Here is a 22579-nt window from a genome sequence, read left to right as displayed (position 1 = left end):
TGGTGGCAGTGCTGGGAGATGTGCTGCAGAGGAGGAGCTGCACCCGAGGGGATGGCAGAAAATGGTCAGACCTGATCTCTGCAGTGTTGTCTCTGTCATCACAGGAGACAACCAGAGCAGAAATGTCAGCACCCTCTTCTTTGTTGGCTTTTTGAAGGCTCTGCAGGCTGCTGTGTGTGCGAGGGGGCTGCGGGAATTGCGTTGCAGGGAGATCTGGCTGCCCGGGTAGCCAGCACAGTCTGAGGTTTGAAGCAAGCCCAGGGTGGGAACCTGCCACGTTCAGGGCAAATGGCAGATGTGGCAAGGCACTGTGAAGCTGTAGATGAAGGATGAAGTGACAGGGACTGCTCTCACACTCAGGGGTGGTGAGGAGTGCCCTGCTTGGCAGTGATGCAAGGGGAGAGAGAAGAGGGGACCAGTGGGCTGGGTGCCTGCAAAGGCATTAGCAGTGTCAGCTCGGTGACTGTTCACGTGGCATTTTTCTGACTTTGGATGCCAAGCCCCGTGGAAAGAGATGCTTGCTATACTTCATCTGTGCTGCTCCTTCACCCCCTGCCCTGCTTCAGATCCCAGTCCAGCCCAGCATCCTGCTGCTGCCCTCTGCCTCCCTCCCACACTCACTGCTCATCTCCATCCCCTGCCTGCAGCTCTGTTTTTTGGGAATACAGGCGATGTGTTTCTTTCCCTTCTCCTCTTCCCTGGCCTCATGCACCTGGCTGTTCCAGCCCCCTGGGAGTGTCCTCTGCATCCGTACCTGTCCCCAACACCGCTGTGCGCTCATTCCCTCGTGGTTGCGGGCGCTCTTCCCGTTCCTCTCCCTCATCCCTGCTGATGCCTCTGCACCTCCTTCATCCCAGCCAAGCCCTCGTGGCAGCCCAGCCATGGGGCCCCACCAGTGCTATGTGACTGGCCGCAGGCAGCCGAGCCCAGTTGCCAAGAGGGCACTGGGGGAGGCTGAGCCTCTCAAGCCCTGTGCATCTCCCATGGGCAGAGCTCGCCTTGGAGGTGGCCCAGAGCAGCCCTATCACATCCGGTGCTTGTCTCTGCAGCCTGGGCCGGAGGATAAACTATCAGGGCTGTGGGGCAGTGGATCATTCCTCTTATTATTTTCTTCTTTTACAGATAGGGGTCGTGGAAAGTTCAGTTCCTTTTAACCCTCGCAGCTCTGTTTATTTTCCAGCTGGTAGCACAAACGCAGCGTTTCCCATTACATCACAAAGGGCCTCGGACAGATCCCTCCGAAAAAACGTGTTGCAACTGTTTATTTTTTTCCATATTTAAACATTTCTGACAGCCAGACCTGGCTGAGCCAAGCGATGGAGCTTTGTGAATGAACCCAGCTCCTGGTGTCTGTGACCAGAGGGTTTTGAAGGACCTCTTCTCCTCTGCAAAACGTGGGCTAGGGCTGGCTCAGGGACGTGGGCGACTCTGCGTTACATGTGTGCTGATTACGTGCTGGGCTTTGATTAATGGCTCCTCATTCTGCCTGGCTCCCAGGACGCTCTTGAAAACAAGATGTTTCATTTCAGTGTGCTTTCCTGGTACATTGATTCCCGTAAATAACCGAGTGCAGACTCTGTCCACCTGGAGCAGTTCAAAGAGCAGGGGGCCTCCCTCCAGCCCTGGGCTGCCTCGGCCCGCACCGGTCACTGCTGCACCCCTGGTGATGCTGGCTTCCCTGTGCTTTTCAGTGCTGCAGAGGTGTGGGGTGGAGGAGCAGCTCTCCTTACTGCCACCAGAAGCAGATCAGCCCCAGTTTCTTCTATTCCCTGCTTTCATCCCAGTTTATGCACTTAAAAAAACCCAATCTGAGTGTTTTTAGAAACAGGAGGAGGAAATGCAGTGCAAGACAGCCTGGTCAGCTGTAGTACCCCTGTTCCTGTTGCCTGCTTCCCTGCTTTTCCCCATGCTGGTGCTCTCTGGGGTGCTGAGCCCTCCCCAGGGTGCTCAGCCATGGGGATGTGTGATGGGGATGTGTGGAGAGCAGTCCAGGGCTGCTGGTGGCCTCGTGTTTGCACCCGGCTCCCTGCACATCACTTCCACTCTGGGAAGGTGAGACACGGCAGAGGCAGCTTTGCAGGTCACTCGTGAGTGTTGAAACCCTTGGCCAGAAGCAAAACACGACTTTAACCCCCGAGTGGGTGGGGTTTAACTGAGAAAATCTCTGTGCTGTAGAGCGTGGCTGCAGCACGTGGTTGCAGCAGGTAACAGCTGTGCGAAGGAGAGAGTGCCCCAGGCTGGGCTGGAGCCCCCCAGCCTGGACTGGAGCCCTCCAGGAGCCCCTTCTGCCCTGACAGCAGTGCGGGTGTCCGGTCTGTCCTCCCAGTAGGCTTTAAAATTGAGTAACAAACATCACTTCTCCCATCTGGAATGAGCTTGGTTCCTGCCGGCACTGCACGGGGAAGCTGCTCCCTGCGGATGTGCCGGCTCCAGAGCAGGCAGAGGTGGGCAGAGCAGTGGGAAGGGCTAGTTCCCGGGAACCGGCCCCGTCCAGGGGGACGGGTGGCGGTGTCAGCGCTGGTGGGTGAGGGTTACAATCCCTCCTGGGTTCGGTGCCAGCGCAGCTGTGCCGGAGCCCTCCCGTGGGGCAGGGCAGCAGTGGTGCCGTGCCTCGCCTCGCCTCACCTCTCTGGTATTCGCTGCAGCATTGCAGGCAACTCCCAACGCATTCCAGCCCTGAATTGCTCACGTCTCTCCTCGTTCTCCCAGGGTCTCAGTAGATGTGTGGGCGACGCTGGCTGACTTCTGTAACATACTGACCACAGTGAATCAGTCGGAGGTGCCCTTGTACAAGGACCCAGATGACGACCTTGCCCTGCTTAGCCTGGAAGAGGATCGGCTGCTCTCGGGCTTCGTTCCCCTGCTGGTCGCCCCCCAGGAGCCCTGCTACGTGGAGAGGACCTCGGACAAGGTCAGCAGTAGGCCAAACATCCCCCCTCAATTCCTCCAGACTTTTATTCTTGGGAAGTTTTCTGTGCAAACGGAACACGATTAAGTCATTGAGAAGGGTGTTAAGGGAAAATATCGACCTTTCAGCCGCTGACATCCAGCTCTGTGTCATGAAAACCCCTCTCGACTTCCTCTGGTGTGTGTGTGCTCGCTGGCATGTTGTATATACGATCATTTCCTCACTTGTTTAAATAGTGCAGCTTGTGTTGGCAGAGCTCTCGGTGCACTCCAAATGGTTTGCATCATGCTTAAAGCACCCTCCCCCTCCCCCCGGCCACAAAACTCTGCCTTAGGAAGGCAGCCAGGACTTTTTTCCTTCTCTAAAGAGGAGAGTGATAAATAGGTGACTAGAGAGAAGCAGACACCATGTGTTAACGTACAAAAGGCTTTTAGGAATATGAAGCATTCCCCACTGCCCGCTCTCTATTTTCCTTTCTTTGCTCTAGGAGCCCATTCTAGCCTGAACTTTCCTTTGGCTGTTTGTTTTTAGAATAATGAAATCAGTTCCCTTGTTGATGTGGGGTTTTGGGTCTGCTCTCTGCCACCACCTGGCCAGGAGGGATCTGGGGGCTGCACTTGGAGAACGTGTTGGAGCCTGATGGGGGATGGATGAGGCACAATGGCATTTGTTTTGCACGCCCTTGGAGGCACGGCAGGATAAGAGTGGCTCTCAACAGTTTCCTGCTTGGAGGCAGAATTGCAGCTCCAGAAAACACGGCTCATCTGGGAAGTCCCGGCGCCTCCTCCCTGAGCGGTTGGTGCTACGGGAGGAGAAGTGGGGATGCAGAGGGCAGGTTTCTGTGGAGAGCCTGTGTGTGACGGGGGCAGTGTGCCTTCCCATGTGCCACTTCTTCTTGACATTTTCCTGAAATGACGGTGAGAAATTTAGGACCTTTCTCACAGAGGGACCCAAAGGTGCGAATTTCTGTTTCACTTCTCTGTCTGCCCAACCTGTGCTCACAGCACTGCCTGCAGCAGAGGAGCACAGGGTAAAAGGGTAAAACCAAGAGCCCTCCCAATTTGGGGAAGCGCCTTCGTCCAGGAAGTCACTGTGGAAACATGAATTTTCAAGGCTCTATTTGATGGGCTTAAAATAAGAAGCATGTGGTTGCCATTGCTGCCCCAAGGTAGCCTGTTTGCCCTGTGTGTGCCCCATGGGGGTTCTGCTGGAGACAGTCCCAGTGCCCTACTCACCTACATGGAGATTCTTTTCCCAGCAGCCACAAACCAGAGCCCCCAGCAGGCAGGTGAGGCGGCTGAGCAGCTCTACCTGGTGCCCCATAACTTGTGGGAGAGGGTCAGAATTCCCTGAACTCTGCCTCTTCTAACCACACACGGGTTTATTTGGAGTGCCATCTACCTGCCCTGCCAGGCACTTGCACTCATCTTTGTGAAATAAGAGACATGTCTTTGTCCTGTAGCTACACCTGAGCTTCTGAACTGAGTTATCCCTGTCCCAGCTCCCTTTGCTTCTGGTGCTTTATAAAGAAACTGCACAGCTCCTCAGGTGGGAGTTGGTGCCCTTGCAGCTCAGCACCAGTCACCCAGGCATCTGGGAATATCAGGCATGGTGTTAGCTCTGCCAAAAAGGCAGAGGAAAGCAACCAGGCCTGGCTGTGCCTGTACCCCCTTTATTTCTTTCTGAACAGTGTTTTCATTAATGGTCAGACAGGTGAAACAGCAGGTGTGTATGTTCACTGTGCAGAGGACACCCAAGAGGATGAAGGGGAGGTCAGTGAGTTAAAGCAGAGAGCTCAAAAGCCTGACTTCCAAGAAGATCTTGGGAGAGCTGGGGCTTTTTAGTGTAGTGGAAATTCGGGGAAAATGCAGAGAAGAGGAGAACAAACTGTCCTTCAGCTCCATGCTGAAAAGCATAGGAAGGAATGGGCATAAACTGAAGCAAAATAGATTAAGACGACACTTTAGGAAACGCTTCATACCTTTGGGTAGTTAAGCACTTGAGACTAGCCTCGTTAGCAATTCTGCAGAAACTCTTCAGCCTTGGAGATGTTAAAAGCAGGCTGGGTGGCACTCTCAGGTACAGCTTGGGTTGAAGTAAACACCTTGGAGTAGAAGTAAAGTGTCCTCTTTGGACATTCCCACCCCATTTCCTGTGATTTGGTAGCGCTGTAGAAAGGGACTGGAATGGCATCTGCGTCATTACAAGCAAATGACTACCCTGCTCCACAAATCTTCTCCTTCTGCAGTATTAGTGAAGGGAATTATTTGACTCTGCAGAAGTGGGGTGTTGCAGAAGGCACTGCAGATTTAGCCAGGATGGTGTGACTGAGGCATGAACCCATGTGCCTTTCACGAGTGACTGTGAGCAAGATACAGAAAGGCAGTTCCCTTTAAAGAAACCCCAACCCAACTTAAACAGACACCCTTGTGTCCAGGTCCCAGTCCACCATCTGCTCTCTGCCCTCCTTGTAGAGTGCAGAGCCCAGATGAATCCAACTCCTCAGCAGTTCATCAGTTCAAAGAGAGGTTGGGTGGGGCTTTGAGCAACCTGGTCTAGTGGAAGGTGCTCCTGCCCATGGCAGGGGGTTGGAACTAAATGGTCTTTAAGATCCCTTCCAACCCAAACCATTCTGTGACTCTGAGTCTATGAGATGCATCTCTGAGTTGTTCACGGTGGAAGGGCGAGTGTCCATGTGGAGCATGGTGGCATGATGGGATCTGTATCCCTGTGCCTCACTCAGCAGAGCAGCTCTCTCTGGCACTGGTTTTTTCCCATACTGATTTTTCATTGTTTTTTAGCAGGAGTTATTTTTTGCACCCAATTTCTTTCTCTTGTGTTCTCAGTCTTGGCCCAGTTTTCAGCCCAAATTCTTTGCTGGAGAGGCAATGAAAATGTACTGCTCTTTATATGGCACCCTGTGAGTGTCTTGTGGGATGGGAGGAGGGTTCTGGGAAGCTCACTGTGGTCCCTTTTCTATCACTTGCATGGCTAGGAAGAGGCAGTTGGCTTTTTACTGCAAGGGTAATATCTCACCTTGCTTGCTAATACTCCAAATCCTTACCCTATGCTTTTACCCACTAGTTTCTTAATTAATTTGTAACATTTCAGAGAAAAAGAATCTGTTGAAAGGCAAAAGTGGAGAGAATTTGGCTTAAAATGGTGTTGTGTTATTGGCACTACCAAGAGGGTGTTTTGTGAGCTATATAGGACAAACACTGTGCTTCCCACTCCTTTTTGTTCTCCACGTCCCATTTAGCAGATGGAGTGCAGAATTCAGCCAGAGTTTCTCAGCAAGTTTTTGAGCATTTGGCCTGGCTCTTATTTTGAGTGAAAATGTTCTGACTCCGTTCGCTGCCATGAAACCGCGCGTTCGGATTCCTGCTGGAGCCAGTGGGACACTTAGAGCTTCCCATCATCTCTTGCACTGTCATTGAAGCTGTAACCAACAAAAGCTGGCTCCGGGGTGAGCATAACTTGGTGCTGTTTTCCTGGGCGTATGTTGGGCAGATATCCACTGCAGCTTGTGTGATGGAACACCATCGAACGTACCAGTCAGCAGCAAACTATGCAGCCTGGTGCCTGAGCTGTCAGCTGTGTCTGCAGCCTTTGCAGCCCAAGGAGACAGTGCCAGGACCTCACTCACCCAGCCTTGGACCCCCAGGCAAGAGCAGGGAGCAGCAGCATGGCTGAGTGAAGGTTTGGGAAGAAGGAAGGTAGCAACTGCGGATTCACGGTGCCGCTGTGGGGGACTGGTAATGGAAAACACTTGGGTTGTGTTGAGGTTAAAGCGAATCCTAGTGGTGGTGCATCTGAGCTGTGCGTGGGTGCAGCCCTGGGATCCTGGGGCATGGCCTGGATTCCTCAACTCCCTCTGAATCCTGTTGTCTCGGGAGCATCCTGCTCTGCAGTGACCCCATGGAGCTACTGGCAAGGCTGGAAGAGGGCTGTAGATCCCTAACATGGAGCAGAGCAGGGATATTCTTCTCTCTGCCCTCACATGGCATCACTGATTGTCCACATCCCTGCAAGCTCTTCATGGGCTAAACATGTCCATCGCCCAAGGGGTGCCTGCAGCACACCCTCTGCCACATGCCCCAGCCATGGGGAGACATGGAGGAGAAAGTGTTAATGTCCCTTCCCACAATAAACCTCTCTGCATGGGGGGTCCTGAAACCTGAGCCTGTCTCTCCTCCCCCAGCCCTGACACAGGTTAATAAAAGGTTTTTAAACGCCAATAAAAAGGCAGCAGCCCCAGCTCACCAGGTCCGGGGCCGGGGTCCTTGGGAAGGCACTTCACAAATGTGTTTTTTGCATTTTCAGGCTTTTGGCTGGTGAATAAGATTGAGGAGAAATACTCCTTCCCCTGATAACAATACAGTGAGACGCAGGATCAGCAGTGTGTGGATTAAAACCAGACGGTGCATGATTAATACATGTGCTTATAGGGCCAGTCACTGTGGTTCCCTCCTCTCAAACAGAAAGGCACTTTTTTTTTCCCTCATGTGCATGTTCATGTGTGGAGTGGACTGTCTCAGATACTCACCACTCAGCTAGTCTCAACCCTGTCTCACCTCACCAGGCAAATGAAAGCCCTAAAATGCAAGGCTCTGAAAAATAATTAGCAATATTTTACTGCCCCAGACCTACAAGCTTGGCTCCTCCAGCTCTGGGGGTGGCCAGTGAGCTTCCCACACTTGTGCCATTTCTTATTTCACTCACCTGTCGGGGCGGCCCAAACCCCCAGTTTCTCCTCAGAAATCCCAAATCTCTTTCCTCTGCACTCCTGCCCAAGTGGACAGTCCAAATGTGACCCTTTGTCTAGTTGCCCCAACATGCTCTAGATTTGCAGTAGCCTTTGGATTAGCTGTTTAGGAGCTAATTATTATTTAGACTTGGGCTAAAATTAGTCCTGTCTTGTTATTCACTTCACTTATTTATGGTATTTCAGTCTTCCTAAGACTCTCAGAGATCTCTTGGCAGTGTGTAGTCATGTCTGATGCTTCTTGGAAAGGGAGCCTCAGGTTTAAAAGCTCAGGAGGAGTAGCTGTTGGAGTGACTGGGTTCTGTCATGCCTCTAAACACCAGATTTTTTGTCCTTTCCAAGACCTAATGGCTCCTGGAATGCCAGGGATTAAATCCACATTTAAGCCATTGGAGTGGCCACACTACAGTGATTTTGGGAGGACTTCTTGCAAGACATCAGAGGAAGGGTAGCAAGACCAGGACTCTGAGAGCACAAGCTCTTTGGAAGCAGAGAGAAAACCCCAGTGAGCAAATATAACTGTTTTCTCAGCATCCTTTCCATATTCCCATTCCATAGCCTTGGAGCATCTCTCTCCAGCTGGCCAGCAAATGCACTCAGCCCATGAGTGTGAGAGCTTCCAGCTTGGAGTTTGCTCCAGAGAGGAAAAGGGAAACTGTGAGCAGAGATCGGAGCCCCAAGTAGGAGACTCCAAAGAGGAGTCATCCTTGAAAAACTCCTTCCATTCCTGCCTGCCTCGGTTTCCAAACAAGCAGTGAAAGATCCCTGCCACAGGCAGCCCTGCTCGGAGCGGGGACTTGGCAGGAGCTGGCAGCCCCGAGGCGGCAGAGTTAGGGATGTTTACATTTTCTGACCAGTATCTGAACTCCATCCCAGCCTCGACCTTCCCTTTCATGTGGTGCCTTTGGATTGTAAAAGGCAATTAAACTAAATTATGGGCCATGTTGGGAGATGATGTCATGGGGTGATGGAGGAGAGGTTGAATTTTATGCCACCACGAAGGTAGCGTGGAGAATATCACCTGCTTTGAACTCCTTGTCTGTCCTTGGCACTGCCTTGAACCACGAGTGCCAGGGGCTGTGTGGACACCACAGGAGCCTTTCTCTGCCTTTGCCAGGTGCCATTAGTGGAGTGGGAAGTGCCAAGCTGAGTCTGTATCCCTGGGTCTGGGTGGCAGAGGAGGGGACACTGGTACTGTCATGCTGTTTTAAATGTAGCACCATAGCAATGGTGCTATGTCCTAGTGATTTCTGCTGCATCTCCCAGGGCTGTGCTGGGCATCTTCCCAAGAGGAATCCTGTTCAGTTATCATTTGGTCTTGGTTTTTAATCACTCTTTAAGCTAAGAGAATTTTGAGGATATCCTTAAAACTGCATTTCTGCAGCTGAAGGTAAAGGAAACTGATGGCAAACAAGCACTAGCGCGGCATGAGGACACTGAATCCAGCCCTGGAGAAATCCGCAATGTGGAATAATAGTTCAGGCTTTTAGAAAGGGGAGGGGGGGTGGTTTTAAGAAAAAAAAAAAACCTGCAATAAATCTAGCGAGTGGAATCTGCGGGAAATGATCCCATCTGGAAAACTCCAGCGCTGGTGCTGCTGAAGGCTTAAGGAGCGATGCAGATCGCAAAAAGCAAAGCCTGCAGTCTGAGGATGACAGGCTGCTTAATTGATGTCCATTGCAACTGGTACTCTGCCAGTTTATGTTGGCCACCTGCCAGCGTGCTGTAATTTTGGGGCCAGGTGTGAAGCGTTTCTGTTCCATCTTGTTCCCAAGCACCTACAGAAGCCTCACACATCTCACTTGAGGCTGCAGCCCTGTAGGAAACAGCTGTACAGGTATAGGTGAAAGGAAATGTCACAGCTGGGCTTGGAGTACTCCCCCGTGCCTTGCCCAGGGCTGTGTTTGGGGGGCCGCTCCCCCGCCGCCCCCGCACTGGGTTTGGGGAGGTGGTCACTGTCACAGGCACACCTGCCTGTCTGTCAGCAAGGTGCTTTGAACATCAGGGAGCTTCTGGGAAGAATGTACAGGTCAGAAACCCCCTCTTCAAAGAGGAGCCCACAGTGGTGTGCGTCAGTCCTGGAAGTGGGGAATCCAACCTGGGAGAGCCCCGGATGCTGGCAAGCTAGGGGAGCTGTGGACATCTCCACTGGTCTTTTCTTCCTCAGGAAACCACAGGGAAATTTCCAACAGTGGGTCTTGTAGAAAGTACAAATCCTTGATTCTGAAGGGCTGAGAACCCATCAGGATCCTCAGGAAAATTGTTGCAGGAGCCAGTTCCAATCTCTGTGAAAAACGTGCGTTGTTTCCAGGCTGAATTTGCTTCATTTCGGTTTCCACTAATTGAATTTTGCTGTAGGTTGGGAAGTCCTGGGTTGCTGCTCTAACCTTGATATACAAGTGTGCCTCCTGATCTCCATGCCTTTTCTGTAAGCTGAATAGATGGAGTGAGAGGCAGGAGAGGTGCTCTCCTCCATACCCACCAGTGTCCTGCAGCCTTTGCTCTGGAGACACAACTTTTCATTTAACTGTTAAATAGCCTGAGGTTTGTTAATGAGTAGGTGACTGAGCAATTCCGGGGTTTTGCCTGTTAGTGAGTTGCTCTCTTCAAAGCTTGGGAGGGTTTGAGACGGTGTCTAATCTACTGGCTTTATCAGCAAAGGTTTTCTTTGTCCAGGTCACTGAACCTATTGTTAAGCAGCATAAGCCCGAGCAAGCTTCCCTGCGGCCCCGCCAGCACTGCCCTCCTGTTTACACTGACATTTTAAGACCTCTGTTGACCAGATTTTAATCCAGTCCATATCCTGTGCACTGCAGTCTCTGGGGCATACGAGCTTTTCACGTCCTCTCGCCCCGGCCGTGCCGAGCGCCTGATGACGCACAGCCGTGGCATCGAGCTGTGAAATGGTGTTGGAGGCAGCAGGAGTTCAAAGCTCTGCAACCTCTTTGCCACAGCCAAGAGTTAACAGGTCTTGTAGCCCTGCCCAGGCAGGATGGCAGATGTAACAGCAGCCCCAGTCCAGCACCTCTGCAGAGCTGGGGTCCTGCTGCTTTGCCTGGTCCTGAGGCTGAGAGCTGTGTGTGGGAACTGCAGTCGCACTGCGAGGTGAGGAACCACCTGCCAACGTGTTAAGATCCAGTTACACGTGTTCTCTTAACGCGCCTGTCAGTGAGCACCAGAGTGGCTTTGTGGTCTGGACACAGCTTGCAGGGAAGTATGAGGTGCTGCCTTCCAGGCAGCCCCATCTCCTCGGGGGGAACTGGAGAGGGAAGAACCAGCAGTTGGTGGAAACAACCTTCCCTACCCCTGAAATGCCTCTTTCCTGGCATGTGGAGGGAAGGAGTGCTGCTCTGGTGCATGGGGAGGCTGTGGGGAATTTTCTCAAGCAGCTTATGTTATTTCCATCCCTTCCTCCTCTGCCTTGGATCCACCTCTGCCTCTCCTCCAGGCTCATCTTGGACAGGGCACTTGAGCCACTGCTCCATGTGAATCAGGCAGCCTGGGTGTGAGCTGTGCACGTGTACCAGCATGTGTCAGGTCCTCAGCCAGCCCTGCACAGTTTGGCTCTGGTGTCAGCTAAAGGCTGTTTTAAAGTGTTTGCTGGAAGTGTGATGTGATCATCAGCTCTAAGCAGAGACTGACAGGATAAATCAACCTTGTCCCATGCCTGGCATTGGATCTTTTCATGTGGATCAGGTGACGCTCGCTGTTGAACATCCTCACTTCTGTCATGGTCAGGCCAGATTTATGTAATGAGATGGAAGACCTATTTGTGTTTAGTCCTTGTGTCCTAAAAGCTGCTTCCAGAGGTTCAGCACAAACTCTTGGGAAATGGGAAATGTGCTATTCAAGAAACTCACTGACCATTTGTTCCCGGAGTCAGCAATAGTGGAGTGACCTAGGAAAGGAGAGTCAAACCATGAAGCCTCCTGTGCAGCACCTCCTTGGAGCAGGCTGCGTGCACCCTTTGCTTCCCTTGGGGTTTTTCAGCAGGAAATGGCCTCGTTTCTGCTATACCAGCACCCAAATGGCACAGAACCTGCCGCGTCTTGGCAGGACTCAGGCCCAGAGAGTGCACAGCTCTGTCTGTGAAAAGGTATTCACCATGGCTTTAGTCTACTCAGAATGACATATTAGAGCCCAGACCTCATGGAATTTGCTGATTAGTCTATAAGTATATTGAAAGGCCTCATTAAAACACCATTTATGCTGGATCCCCTCCCAATGAGCCATCTCTTATTGCTACCCAGAGAAACTCTGAGGAAATTGAAAGGCTGCTCTGGCTGGCTGAGCTGTCCCTGGGCATGAAGCGTGGCCTCATCTCAGACAATCTTTGTGATGCTCAAGTGTTAATGTGGTGCTTCAGATTGCACAGGGGGTCCCTGGGACTCAGGGTTTCCTCTTCACCTCTGACTTTCCCAGCTGGATACTGCTCAGACTCTTCACTCTTGCATTATCTCAGTCTTTGACCTGACTCTTGGTCTCTGCCTGTGGCTCGGCTTCGGGGTGACCCTGTTTCATGGCACTATTTTGTCTTCGACCAACTGAAATGCTTAAAACATCCCAGCTGAAGACGACAAAGGCTGTGGTATACACCGGCACAGCTATTGGAAGGACCTCAGGAAACCTGAAAAAAGACCGAATTAATAACTCCTCATTGTTACCCTGAATAAGAAAGATCCACATCCTGGGAAGCCTGCCAGAGAAGTGGACGGGGTGGAATGCAGGGAGTGGTCAGCCCAAATAACAGATGGGGATCTACTCTGTCTCTACGGGAGACGGAAGGTGACCTCTGTCGTTGAGCTTGAAGTTTGCTCCCCACGTTTCTGCTCCCAGCTGGGCCTTGTGTTGTTTTTGTGGATGCCAGATCCGTTTGCCAGCTCTGGGCTGGGTCTGGGCGAGGATGCAGAGCCCAGCTCCCACAGCAGGCCAGAGCTGTAACCCTCAGTGTCCCCATGCCATCACATCCCAATCAGAAAGAGAAGATACTACGATGGTCTTATTTATTGTTTTCTTTTCTCACTGTCATTGAAGTCAAAGGCACTTCCCAGGCATTAATGAACGTATCTCCACAGCACGTTCGGACAGAAGGAAAAGCAATTTCCTTGTTAGAGATTGGCAACAGAGGTACACGGGGCTGAGGGACTGACCAGGTCCCACAGGAAGCCTTTGCTTCAGGATGAGAACAAACCCCTGATACCCAGGATTTCAGGCCAGTGCCTCAGCCCCAGGCCACCCTGGTCCCTTAGGAAGATGAGGGGGTACTAAGGGAAGGTTCACTGGGAAGCATTAAAATTCTTCCCAAACACAGACCTCACATGAGCAACATCACTCTCTATCTGTGATGGGACATGAAAAATGCTGGATAGTTACTCCAGATAATTTATTCACATTTTTCCTCATAACATATTTGCATATGTTTCCTAAAATATAAGGTAAACCCCATAATTTATTTAAGTTAACAAAATTTGCTTTAACATTTTGCATTCCAGCATTTTGCATAAAGCATTTTCTGTGCTGTATGTAAAAATATTTGTCTATAAGTTTATATATTATGAATAGTGACAACAATAGTATTTATTTGTAGTCATTTTGTTGATTTATTTCTTTAAACTTCCCCAAAACTCCTCTGTACTTGGAATAGGTAGATGCACATATAAACACAAATTCTCAGTATGAAGACAAATGTGTTTTCTGAGGAGTTACTCCTGCCTGGTCTGTGAACAACAGAACAGATTTACATTTTGGTTCCGTGTTTATCTTAAGCATAAACGATGTGATGTTTATTATAGCAGCCATTATTATGGAAGGAGGAAGATTTATGTCTATAGACAGAAGATGGAGCTGGCTTCCAGTGCTGTGTCACTTCACCTGATACCTGATCCACACATGATGTTTCCCATGGAGAAGTGGCCTTGGAGCAGCATTTCAAGGGTTCATTGGGGGTATGGCTTCTGCTGTTCATTTTTGGAGTTGATACAGTGACCTCCCAGCTGTCAGTGACGTGCCACATTTCTGGTGCTGAGGTCACTTCTGAAGATCATTTTTGCACTCTTAAGTCACCCAGATGCTTCTCAAACTTGTACCCGTTGCCAGCTTATATTAATAGCTCCCTGTACTACCAGCAACTTTTTTTAGTCCTAATGAGCAATGATTTGATCAGCACTGATCTGAGCTTTGCAGAAGCTTCGTGGATGAAATGCTCTTATCAGTCCAGGCCGTGGGAGCTGAATTTGCTCAGCAGTTGCCTGTTTTTACACTTGTAGCTGCAACCTCCTTTTAGACCCAAGAATCCTTACCAACTTCCCTGTGACTTGAGTAAGGGACTGCCCTGACATGCCCAGGTATCATCATGGGGGGGACACCTCATATTTGGGAAGTATTTAGTACCTGCTAAATATAAATATGCCTTCCTTCCCAGGAGTCTCCATGGGAGCATCTCCAGTGATGAACCTGTGCAGGTAACACAGCCCTTGTTGTGGCCACTCTTTGCTCTACATCCTCCCCTTCTGAGGATAAAAACCACCACTTTGGAGAATGGTTTATTTAAATTAGTTACTTTAATTTTTATGTGGTTTTTTTGTCTAAGATGAAACATCTTGGCATGGTGAAGTGTGAGGACAGGAGAGAATTTGTTGGAAATTCTGAGTGACTTAGCATGCATGTGTTAATGGGTTATAATTTCTGTCCTGCCATGTCTCTCCTCATACAGACTGAAGGGCATGGGCTGTTCTTTCTTGTGATGAAATCCTGGAAGACTGGTTTAGATGGCTTCAGGGCAGCCTGGTGAGGAAGAGGAAGCCTGCTAGCCTGTTACCCCTTGGAGATGCCCTACGTGCTCCCATCCTGTCTTGGGCAGTGCCGCCCCTTCCTGCAGGCACCTTGCTCCTCCTGTAGTTAGTGGGTCTTCTGTTCCCTTGGGCAGGATTCCCACTTTTCAGCTCTTCCCAGATTTCACCTCGGTTTCCCCCTTTTTAATAGGAATGCTTGGCCTCTTGCACTCGGGCTTGGGGAGGAGCAGCTTGTTTCTGTAGCTGGCCTGGTGCCAGATGTCATCACTTCAGGCAGTGCCACGCTGCACATCTTCAGCAGTTTGAAATGGAGAGACAGAGAAAGACAGATAAGATCAGCAGCTTTAGGTGATGGCATTGTTTCAAATAAACCATGCATGACCCAAAGCTTCCACTTCAAGTGGGGAATGAAATTGCTTCATCCTTTGACAGCTTGCTCCATGAAAGAAATTTATCTTCACTTAATTACTTTAGATCCCAAGAGGCTGTGTACAGTAATTTCTACCAGATAATTATATCAAATTAAAAAAAATATGTGACTATCCAACTGCTGAGCATGAATGCAGTGGCCAGAGAGCAGGGAGGAAAGAGGCACCACAGCTGAGCCCTGCTCCCAGGGCATCATTCCCTCTTCTCATGTCGATGGGCATGGCACTTGGAGAGCACAGGAGGATCTGCCTGCAAGGGACGGGGTGCTACGTGCTGAGCAGCGTGCTTGGAGCTGGGAATTCTGCTCTGCCAGAGCATCTTCAGGATCAGGGAAGCCCATCCCTTGTCCCTCGTGGACAGCACGCCTTGCCAGGAGAGCTTGGCAGTGCCTCTATCCGGTTAGTTCTCCCGTGTGGTTGTACAGTAGAGCTGAGGAACAAGAAAGCTTGTTGATTTAAAAACATGTATATTTAGAAGCAGAGTGTAAACTTCCTGCCCAGGCTGGGATTGGATTCTTGACTATGTTTGAGTTTCCAGTTTTCATTTCCTTTGCCCTCATACTTAACATTGTGTATCTCCCAGAGTGTGCCCCAGACTAATCTCTCTCTAACCCTCCCTTGCCCCACATTTTTTCTGTCATTATTTGCACATCAGTTCCAGTTCTTCCAGGAAGCAGCATATCTGCTGATTGTCACTCCTTGCCATGGCTGAGCCTGGACTCCTGCAGGTCTCCTCTGTCCCTCTGGAGGTGACCTCAGACCCCAACCAGCAGCAGATCCGAGCTGGGGACTGCAGCAGGGACAGAACTGCTGGCAGTTACCATCCCTCAGGAGAAGATGTACTCTCTTGGCACGGGTTGGAATCTGAAGGGACATCCATCCCTCCTGGTAGCTTGTGGGAAACAATCACTGACCAGTTCCAGGAGGGATAAATTGCTCCACCGTCTAAGTCTTCTTCTCTTTCTCTCCTTCACATCAGACTTCATCCCCTCCCCAACTGCTTCATGTGACAGCTCCTGCCCTGCCATTGCCTTTACAGCCCATATCCTGGGGACAAAGAGAAAGTTGTTCCCCCTAGGGCTGTGACAATTATTGCGTGTGATCCTGCATGGGCTTTGAAATGGTTGTCAACAATCCTGAGCCAGAACTGAGCTCCTCCCCAGCCCTGTGATGTGCAGGCTGGTTTTTGAAGTGCGATGCTGCTTCAGCTGTTCCCAGGAAGTCTGGAGGGGAGCCGTGTTTGTACTAACGAGGTAAAGTCCCCCTGCGTTTCTGGAGGGGATCTACTCAATGGGCTCTTTGATGTCATCTCAGTTTTTGGACTTACATCAAGTAAATTTAAAAAAGAAAAGAAATGTTTTGGCTTAGCCCAGAACATTTGCACCTGAGCAAGATGACCTGTGGCTGTCCTGGTGTCTAAGGAAGAAATCCATGGCCACCAGTAAAGCTGTGGCCTGGAGCAGGTAGATGGAGGCTTCTGGTCTCAAAAGCTGTCAACCCAGATAAGCTGCCTGCCAGGGTTGTCTCAAGTGGTGAGGTGGGAGGGTTGTCACGTGTAAAATGTCACCTCAAGGCAGTCCTCAAATGTAGCCCTGTCCCCACATGCTGATCAAGGTGCCGCTGGTTGATCTGATACTACCCTGGGTGCAGGCAAAACCATCCCCCTGAGGTGCTGCCTGGTGTACTGTGTAGTTCAGTCCACATGTGCCACGCTGAACAGCATCTCCCATGTCCCTGTGTCTCTAGAGCCTAAGAAATGTTATGTTGGGATGACCAGCTTTAAATATCCTTGTATTTCATGTATTATCTCCTAGTTTAGACCTCACAGTGCTGCCTCAGGGCTTACACTGAATCATGGAAGTGTTCGACTGCAGGGGGTTTAGAACTAGATGATCTTTAAGGTTCCTAATCCAGACCAGTCTGTGACTCTCAGGCCTGGCTGCCCAAGCCCAGGTCACACATCCTGATCTTCAACTGTAGCTTGTTGTTATCTTTCTCTTTTTTGTGTGAGATGTCCTGACAAAGCTTGGCACATTGCAGTGGTTAGCAGCATCCGCTGCTGTTCCCAGTGACCTCTGCAGCCCAGATAGCCTTTGTCCCTTTGTGGAATGGCAACGATCCTGGGAGTCTCCTTTCCTCCAGCACGGTGTAGTTGTTGTGTGGGGACACTCTGTGTAGCTCTGTGACTGTCCTGATAAACCAGTTCCATCACAGTTAGCAACTAATCAGCTGGAAAGAGACGCTCTGTTGAGGACTGCAAGGAGTGGGATGTGGTCGGAGGTGAGGGACCAGCCGGGCACGGCACTGCACGGCCACACCAGCCTGGTCCATGAGCTCAAACCAAGGCCTCCTGGTCCCTTCTGCCACAGTGGTGTGATTCTGTGTTTTCCTATAAAAGCTGTCAGTAGCAGTCACTCCATCTCCTCTTATCTTTTTCCTACTTTCTTGACATACTTTTTCACTTACTCTTTTTTATTTCTGTTAGTGAAGAACATTTCACCTAAAGCTATTTGAAACACAGTTCCTGCTCTTCGTCGTTTCAAAGCCTGGCTGCCCTGAGGGCCAAAGCCTTGGGGGACAGGTGAGGGGGCTCCAGGAATGGGCACCTATGGCAGAAACTGGCAGAAGAGCATTTGAGAAATGGAGAATCCAAGGAGCTCATCTGGCTGGAAGCTGCTGTTCACAGTACAGTCGGCATTTTTGTTTCAGAGGCCATGAGTGAACGAGTTAATGATGATCCCAGATGGCTTCAGAGTTGCCTCTTGCCACCCCTTCCTGTTCCCCCAGGATCTCAGATGGTGGCGGGAGATGAAGTAAAATTCTAGAGTTTATTGTAAAGTTCATCTCTCTCCCTAAATCGTGCTGGAACTTGTGTGTGCTGTGTTGGCAGCTTCAAGGGGATGCTACCTGGTAATTAATTAGTTGTCAAGAGACAGCCCAGAGCTTCCAAGTCTTTATATTCTTGCTAATAGAAATTGCTCTGATTACATTTTCCCCCTTGGCTGGAGGGCTGCAGAGCGGGAGCGATGGTCCATGGGCAGCTGGAGCACGCCTGCCTGTCCTTTGTTGGGACTCCTCGGAGCGTGCTAGCACACGCTTCCATGAGCACAAACCCTGAGGGAGCCCAGTCCTCAGCCATGTCTCTGCCAGCCTGTTCTGCTCGTGTTTCTCATCACACACTTCCCCTGCCTTTGCAGGTGAGCCCTGCCACGATTTCCCTCCAGCTCCTCCATCGCCCTTCCCGTCGGCCCTTCCCCTGCCCAGACAGAGGTGCTTTGCATGTGCTTTCAGAGCCCCTTTTCTGGGCTAAGCTTAGAGAAACATTCGGTGTCTGCAGAGATTCCTGGTGTTTCCCTCAACATCACTTCTGGTTTCTGCTTTTCATTTTTACCCCCACACTTCTGCAGTTAGTTGTCAGCAAATTTAGGTTTTTACCTGCAGAGAGAGGAACGTGGTCAGGAAGCAAAAGGTGCCTGGATTTCGTGCTCAGCCAAGCAAGGCACCATACACCCAAAATGATCTGGAGCTGGCTTAGCCAATGGTTTGTTAAAGGACCATTTGCATTTTTGTGCACTATTTTATGTTTTTCCCATCTTTTTGCAGAAATTCTCTGCTTACAGATGACAGTTGCCCCTCTCCCCTTCTCTGGCCAGTGTCTGTGTGCCCCCAGCAGCCTGGTTGTGTCTGACACCTTGAGCAGCCTGTGCCCAGTCAAAATTAGCATCTTTGGAGCTGAACCCCATCATCCATCCAGACTCTCCTCTTTACACTTCTCGGTCAGCACCACCATTCTGAGGGGAGCAATGTACAACATCCAAACTCTTTGGGAGATGTCACCCTCCTCCTCCCTTTGCAGCAGGTCACAGTTGTTTTCTGTTGCATCTCTCAGTGAAGTGATGAAAATCAAACCTTCCCGTGGCTCCAGGAAACATGGGAAGGAGCTTTTTGGCTTGGCACTCTGGAGAGAAGCAGCTTGGCAAGTGCCCACGGGCAGGGATGCTCCAGCTCCTTGAAGCCCATGTGCGCTGCCTCAGGGAGCAACTCTGCCCTGGCTGATCCCAGGAAGCATCCCGTCCGGCATCCCTCTGGATGCAGCGTGGCTCTGCCGGATGCTCTCACGCCTGCCGGGGCCGTGCCTTCCCTTCCCACCCCCGGGGAGCCTGGGGAGCCAGGCTCCGACCCACCTGACACGGCCGCCTTTGCAGACATATGGTCCCTTCTCTTTGTGTTTAGTTTAGTGTGGGAGGACTCCACGCTGAACTCCTGGAGCTTTTAAGCTATTGTTAGTGCCGACACGGCCCCGCAGCAGCCGTGGCAATTTTACAGGCATGGCCCCATCCCTAACAAAGGCAATTAGGATGCTATTCTGTTGGAGCTTTGGGGATGAGAGATTTCTAGTGCCTGGAAGGAGCAGTCTGGAAAGGGCATAATCTAATGCAGAAGGTGAAGACAAAGGCATTTTGGAGGCAGGATGTGGTGGAAACGGGGGTATGAGATGCTCAGAGGGCAGATCTGCAGCAGGAGTGGGGGTGCAGGAGCCCAGCAGCTTGGGGTGCAAGGTTGGAGCGAGCAGGGGAGCAACAAAGATGCTGCTCTGGGTGGGTGCAGGGAGAGGCATTGACTGGGGCTGGGAGGAAGGAGATGGGCTGGGGAGAAGAGGAAGGGCTGGGGGGAAGGGTAAGAGTTGGGTGCTCTGTCTTTGGGCAGGAAATGGTGGTTCTGGTGAGAAAGGTGTGGGGTGGAGAAAGCCCCAAGGTGTGATAACCACTGGGGTGTGACCCTGCAGAGCAGTGAGCAAAGGACATGGAGGTGACAGTTGGAACAGGAGGGTCACAGGGCTGTCAAGTGATCTTGGAGCTGCGGAGGCGGCACAGGAGAGCTCGGAGGAGCCAGGAGAGGGTGGTGAGGGCCACCACCACCATGTGGTTTGGTGCAGTTCACCCAGGGCGAGTCAGGAGTCCGTTTCCAGTCACAGGGCTCGAGTTGTGTTTCGTGCTGCTGGCTCCTTCCTCGTTTGGCTTTTCCAGCATCTGATCTGAGTGTTTGTTTGCTTCCAGTGATTTCAGTTGTTTTCTATTTTAGCTCCTGACCCCGAGTGCCTGGGCTGGGGCAGGCAGGCACTGTTTGAAAGCCGCCACTTGGCGGCAACAACTGTTCAAACCGTGGAGCAGCACCCATCTAACCCCTCATTTCACACACTCGGAGCTTCCCAAACATTAACCTTTGGATTAAAATTTTCCATGCTTGGTCTCTCCCCAGATGTGATGTCTGAGCTTTGGTTTGGGTTCATGTTTTTCATGTTTGCTGGATTCGTATTATGGGAGAATGAAAGAAATACTTTTCCCATTTAAAAAAAAAAAAAAATTATAGTCTTCATTTATTTGTTTGGCTTCTTTTTTTTTTTTTTTCATTCGGGGATTCACCAAAAATGGTTGAAGTTTGAAGCTGAAAATAATTGGGTTGGCTGCAGCAAGCTGGTGTTGCAGCACTCAGGGAAGTGCTGTGTCTCCAGGTGTGCAGCACCGTGGGTATCACCAGCACAGCCTGCACAGCCCACTCCAGGTACGTGCAGGCGCTGCCGGCAGAGCCAGGAGAGCCTTGGTGTGAGTCAGGCTGAGTAACTCCAGATTTGGAAGAGGGCGTCTGGTTTTTTTTGTTTTTTAGAAAAGGGAAAAAAGTTGTTTTTCAGGCTCCACATGCAGGATCACGATGCGCCGGGGCCGCGCAGGCTCCCAGGCCGCGGTGAGTCAGGCGCGGGGATTGCTGCGCTGTTTTCAATCCTCTGCTCCGCGTCGCAGGTCGTGGCATCCTCGGGAGGTGACGTGCTCTAGACAGGGCGATACAGTCGCCCCGGGGTGGGAGCACTGTGGCACAAATCCTGCCTCAAAGCCCCCGAGCAGCATGGCTGTTACTCCCCTCTCCTTTGCGAGAGAAGCTCTGCCTTGTTTCATGCGATATCAGCTGGTGGCTGCACCTTGCCTTGTCCTGAAGCCAAACACTCAGATCCCACTCTTGACACTTCCTTGTCCACCTTGGACATACTCAATGCTCTGCATTTCCTTCCCTACATTGATTTTTTTTTTTTTTTTTTTTTTGCTGGCTGCTGCACCCCTCCTCTGTGCTCCAAGTCTGTGTGCTGCTCATCGGGTGGGGACCTGTGCTGCTCACACCAGCGCTTGTAATGTCTGGCTTGCAGCTCTGCCAGAGGCCAGAATTGGCTCTCGGTGCACGGCTGGATCGCGAGGACGGTGTTAGATGGAGGGTGGAGTGAGCGAATACCCCTCTCTTCCTACTGTGCTTTCAGGAAATGTCTCTAATGCAGCTGTAAGTGTGAATGAAGTCAAAAGGATGGATCGGTGCCCCTGCTCCAGCCCACCCCACTTGTCGGGGCCCATCCAGAGTCCCCACCCTATTGTTCTGGTTCAGCTCCTCCGTTTCAGGGCAGGGGCCCTGCTCTGTGCTCAGCATCCCGCTCCCGGGAGGAGGAGCTCTCCCGAAAACAAAGACGCAGGGAATAATTTTCCTTTCCCTGACAAACCGCTGTTCCAATTCCTCCTTCCCTTGCCTTCCCTAGGTGTGTTTGCAGCTCTTGGCCCGGCTGGAAGCGAGCAACTGCAAGACTCGGGCCATTAATCATTTGCCAAAAGAGCTGAGTATTGGGTATAAGTAGCAGAGCTGTGCTCGCTGCTTCCTTTGAGCAGAGCAGGATCCGCGTGGGCCGGAGCTCTCATCCAGTGCAGAAAGTTACCTCTCTGGTAGGCTAACAGAGTGTCTCCTGCTCGGAGCAGCCCCTCCTGGAAGAGGACATGGGCTCTCAGGCACAAGAACGTCATCGGGAGTCCCCTAAGTGGCAGCATTTCACTGTAAAGCAAAATACAGTGTTTGTCCCTCCCTGAAGTGGCTGCTGGAACTGTTGTGAGCTGCTTCCCGCCCTGCCCCGAGCCGACGGGAGCGCACTGCCAGTGTGGTTCTTGCGGCAGGGGGAAATGCCAGTATTGCTAATATCTCTAGGGCTGTGGTGTCGCAGCCGACAGAGCTGTGGTGGCATTTTTCTGGTGTTATTACATTGCCTGCTGTATCCCCACCCTCTGTTTTCAAGGGAATTTAGCACTGGCCCCAACAGAGCAGCCAACGGTCGGAGGAGCTCCTCCCTGCACACGGCAGCCCCAGCCCCGCGAGCTGCCCCTTCACGAGGGCTTTGCCTGCTTGTTAGTTCAAAGCAAAGCTGCTTCTCTTTCTACTTCCAAAGCTGAGGAGAGCTGGAGTGCCCTGAGCTTCCCAGAGGCATGCAAGCAGCAGTGGGGCAGCTTGGCGCTGACGTTGCTCAGTCTGGCTTCTGGTTTGTGGAGTGGAGGTTTCTCATCGCATGGCTCTGACTCAGGTATCTGTTTCCTCTGATGTGGGCAGCCGTTGCTGGAGCTTTTGCCCTGGGCACACAGTTGCTTTGTGTCTCCCAAGGGATGGTGGGACTTTAGGGAGAGCTCCCCGAGTGCTGCCATGACCGGCCAGTGGAGTGGGTCCCTGGGGTGGTAAAAACAGTGTTGCAGGAGCAGCATCTACCACACCACTCCATGTTCTAAAGTTCCCCTAAAATTGGTGGAACAAGCATCCAGTTTGTGTCCTAGAGTAAAAAGTCTGAAGGAAATGAAACACACACAACTTGATTCAAGCCGGTGTGTGCACGTTA

General features: G+C 51.3%; 1 protein-coding gene across 2 annotated transcripts in view; it reads left to right on the top strand.

The window, feature by feature from the left end:
* Positions 1 to 22579, top strand: part of SMG6 (SMG6 nonsense mediated mRNA decay factor) — a 108690-nt gene that overhangs the window by 59441 nt on the left and 26670 nt on the right. For both annotated transcript variants that reach the window (XM_008930438.3, XM_018076774.2), the window contains exon 13: positions 2710 to 2911. In XM_008930438.3, coding sequence (XP_008928686.2) covers positions 2710 to 2911 — 202 coding nt within the window. The remainder of the gene's footprint in view (positions 1 to 2709; positions 2912 to 22579) is intronic.

This window comes from Manacus vitellinus, unplaced genomic scaffold (genome assembly GCF_001715985.3).
Source record: "Manacus vitellinus isolate BGI_N305 unplaced genomic scaffold, ASM171598v3 scaffold_32_pilon, whole genome shotgun sequence".
NCBI classification, from domain to species: Eukaryota; Metazoa; Chordata; class Aves; order Passeriformes; family Pipridae; genus Manacus; species Manacus vitellinus.
The sequence above is the reverse complement of the archived record's forward strand: the minus strand, read 5'-3'. Positions and strand labels throughout refer to the sequence as shown.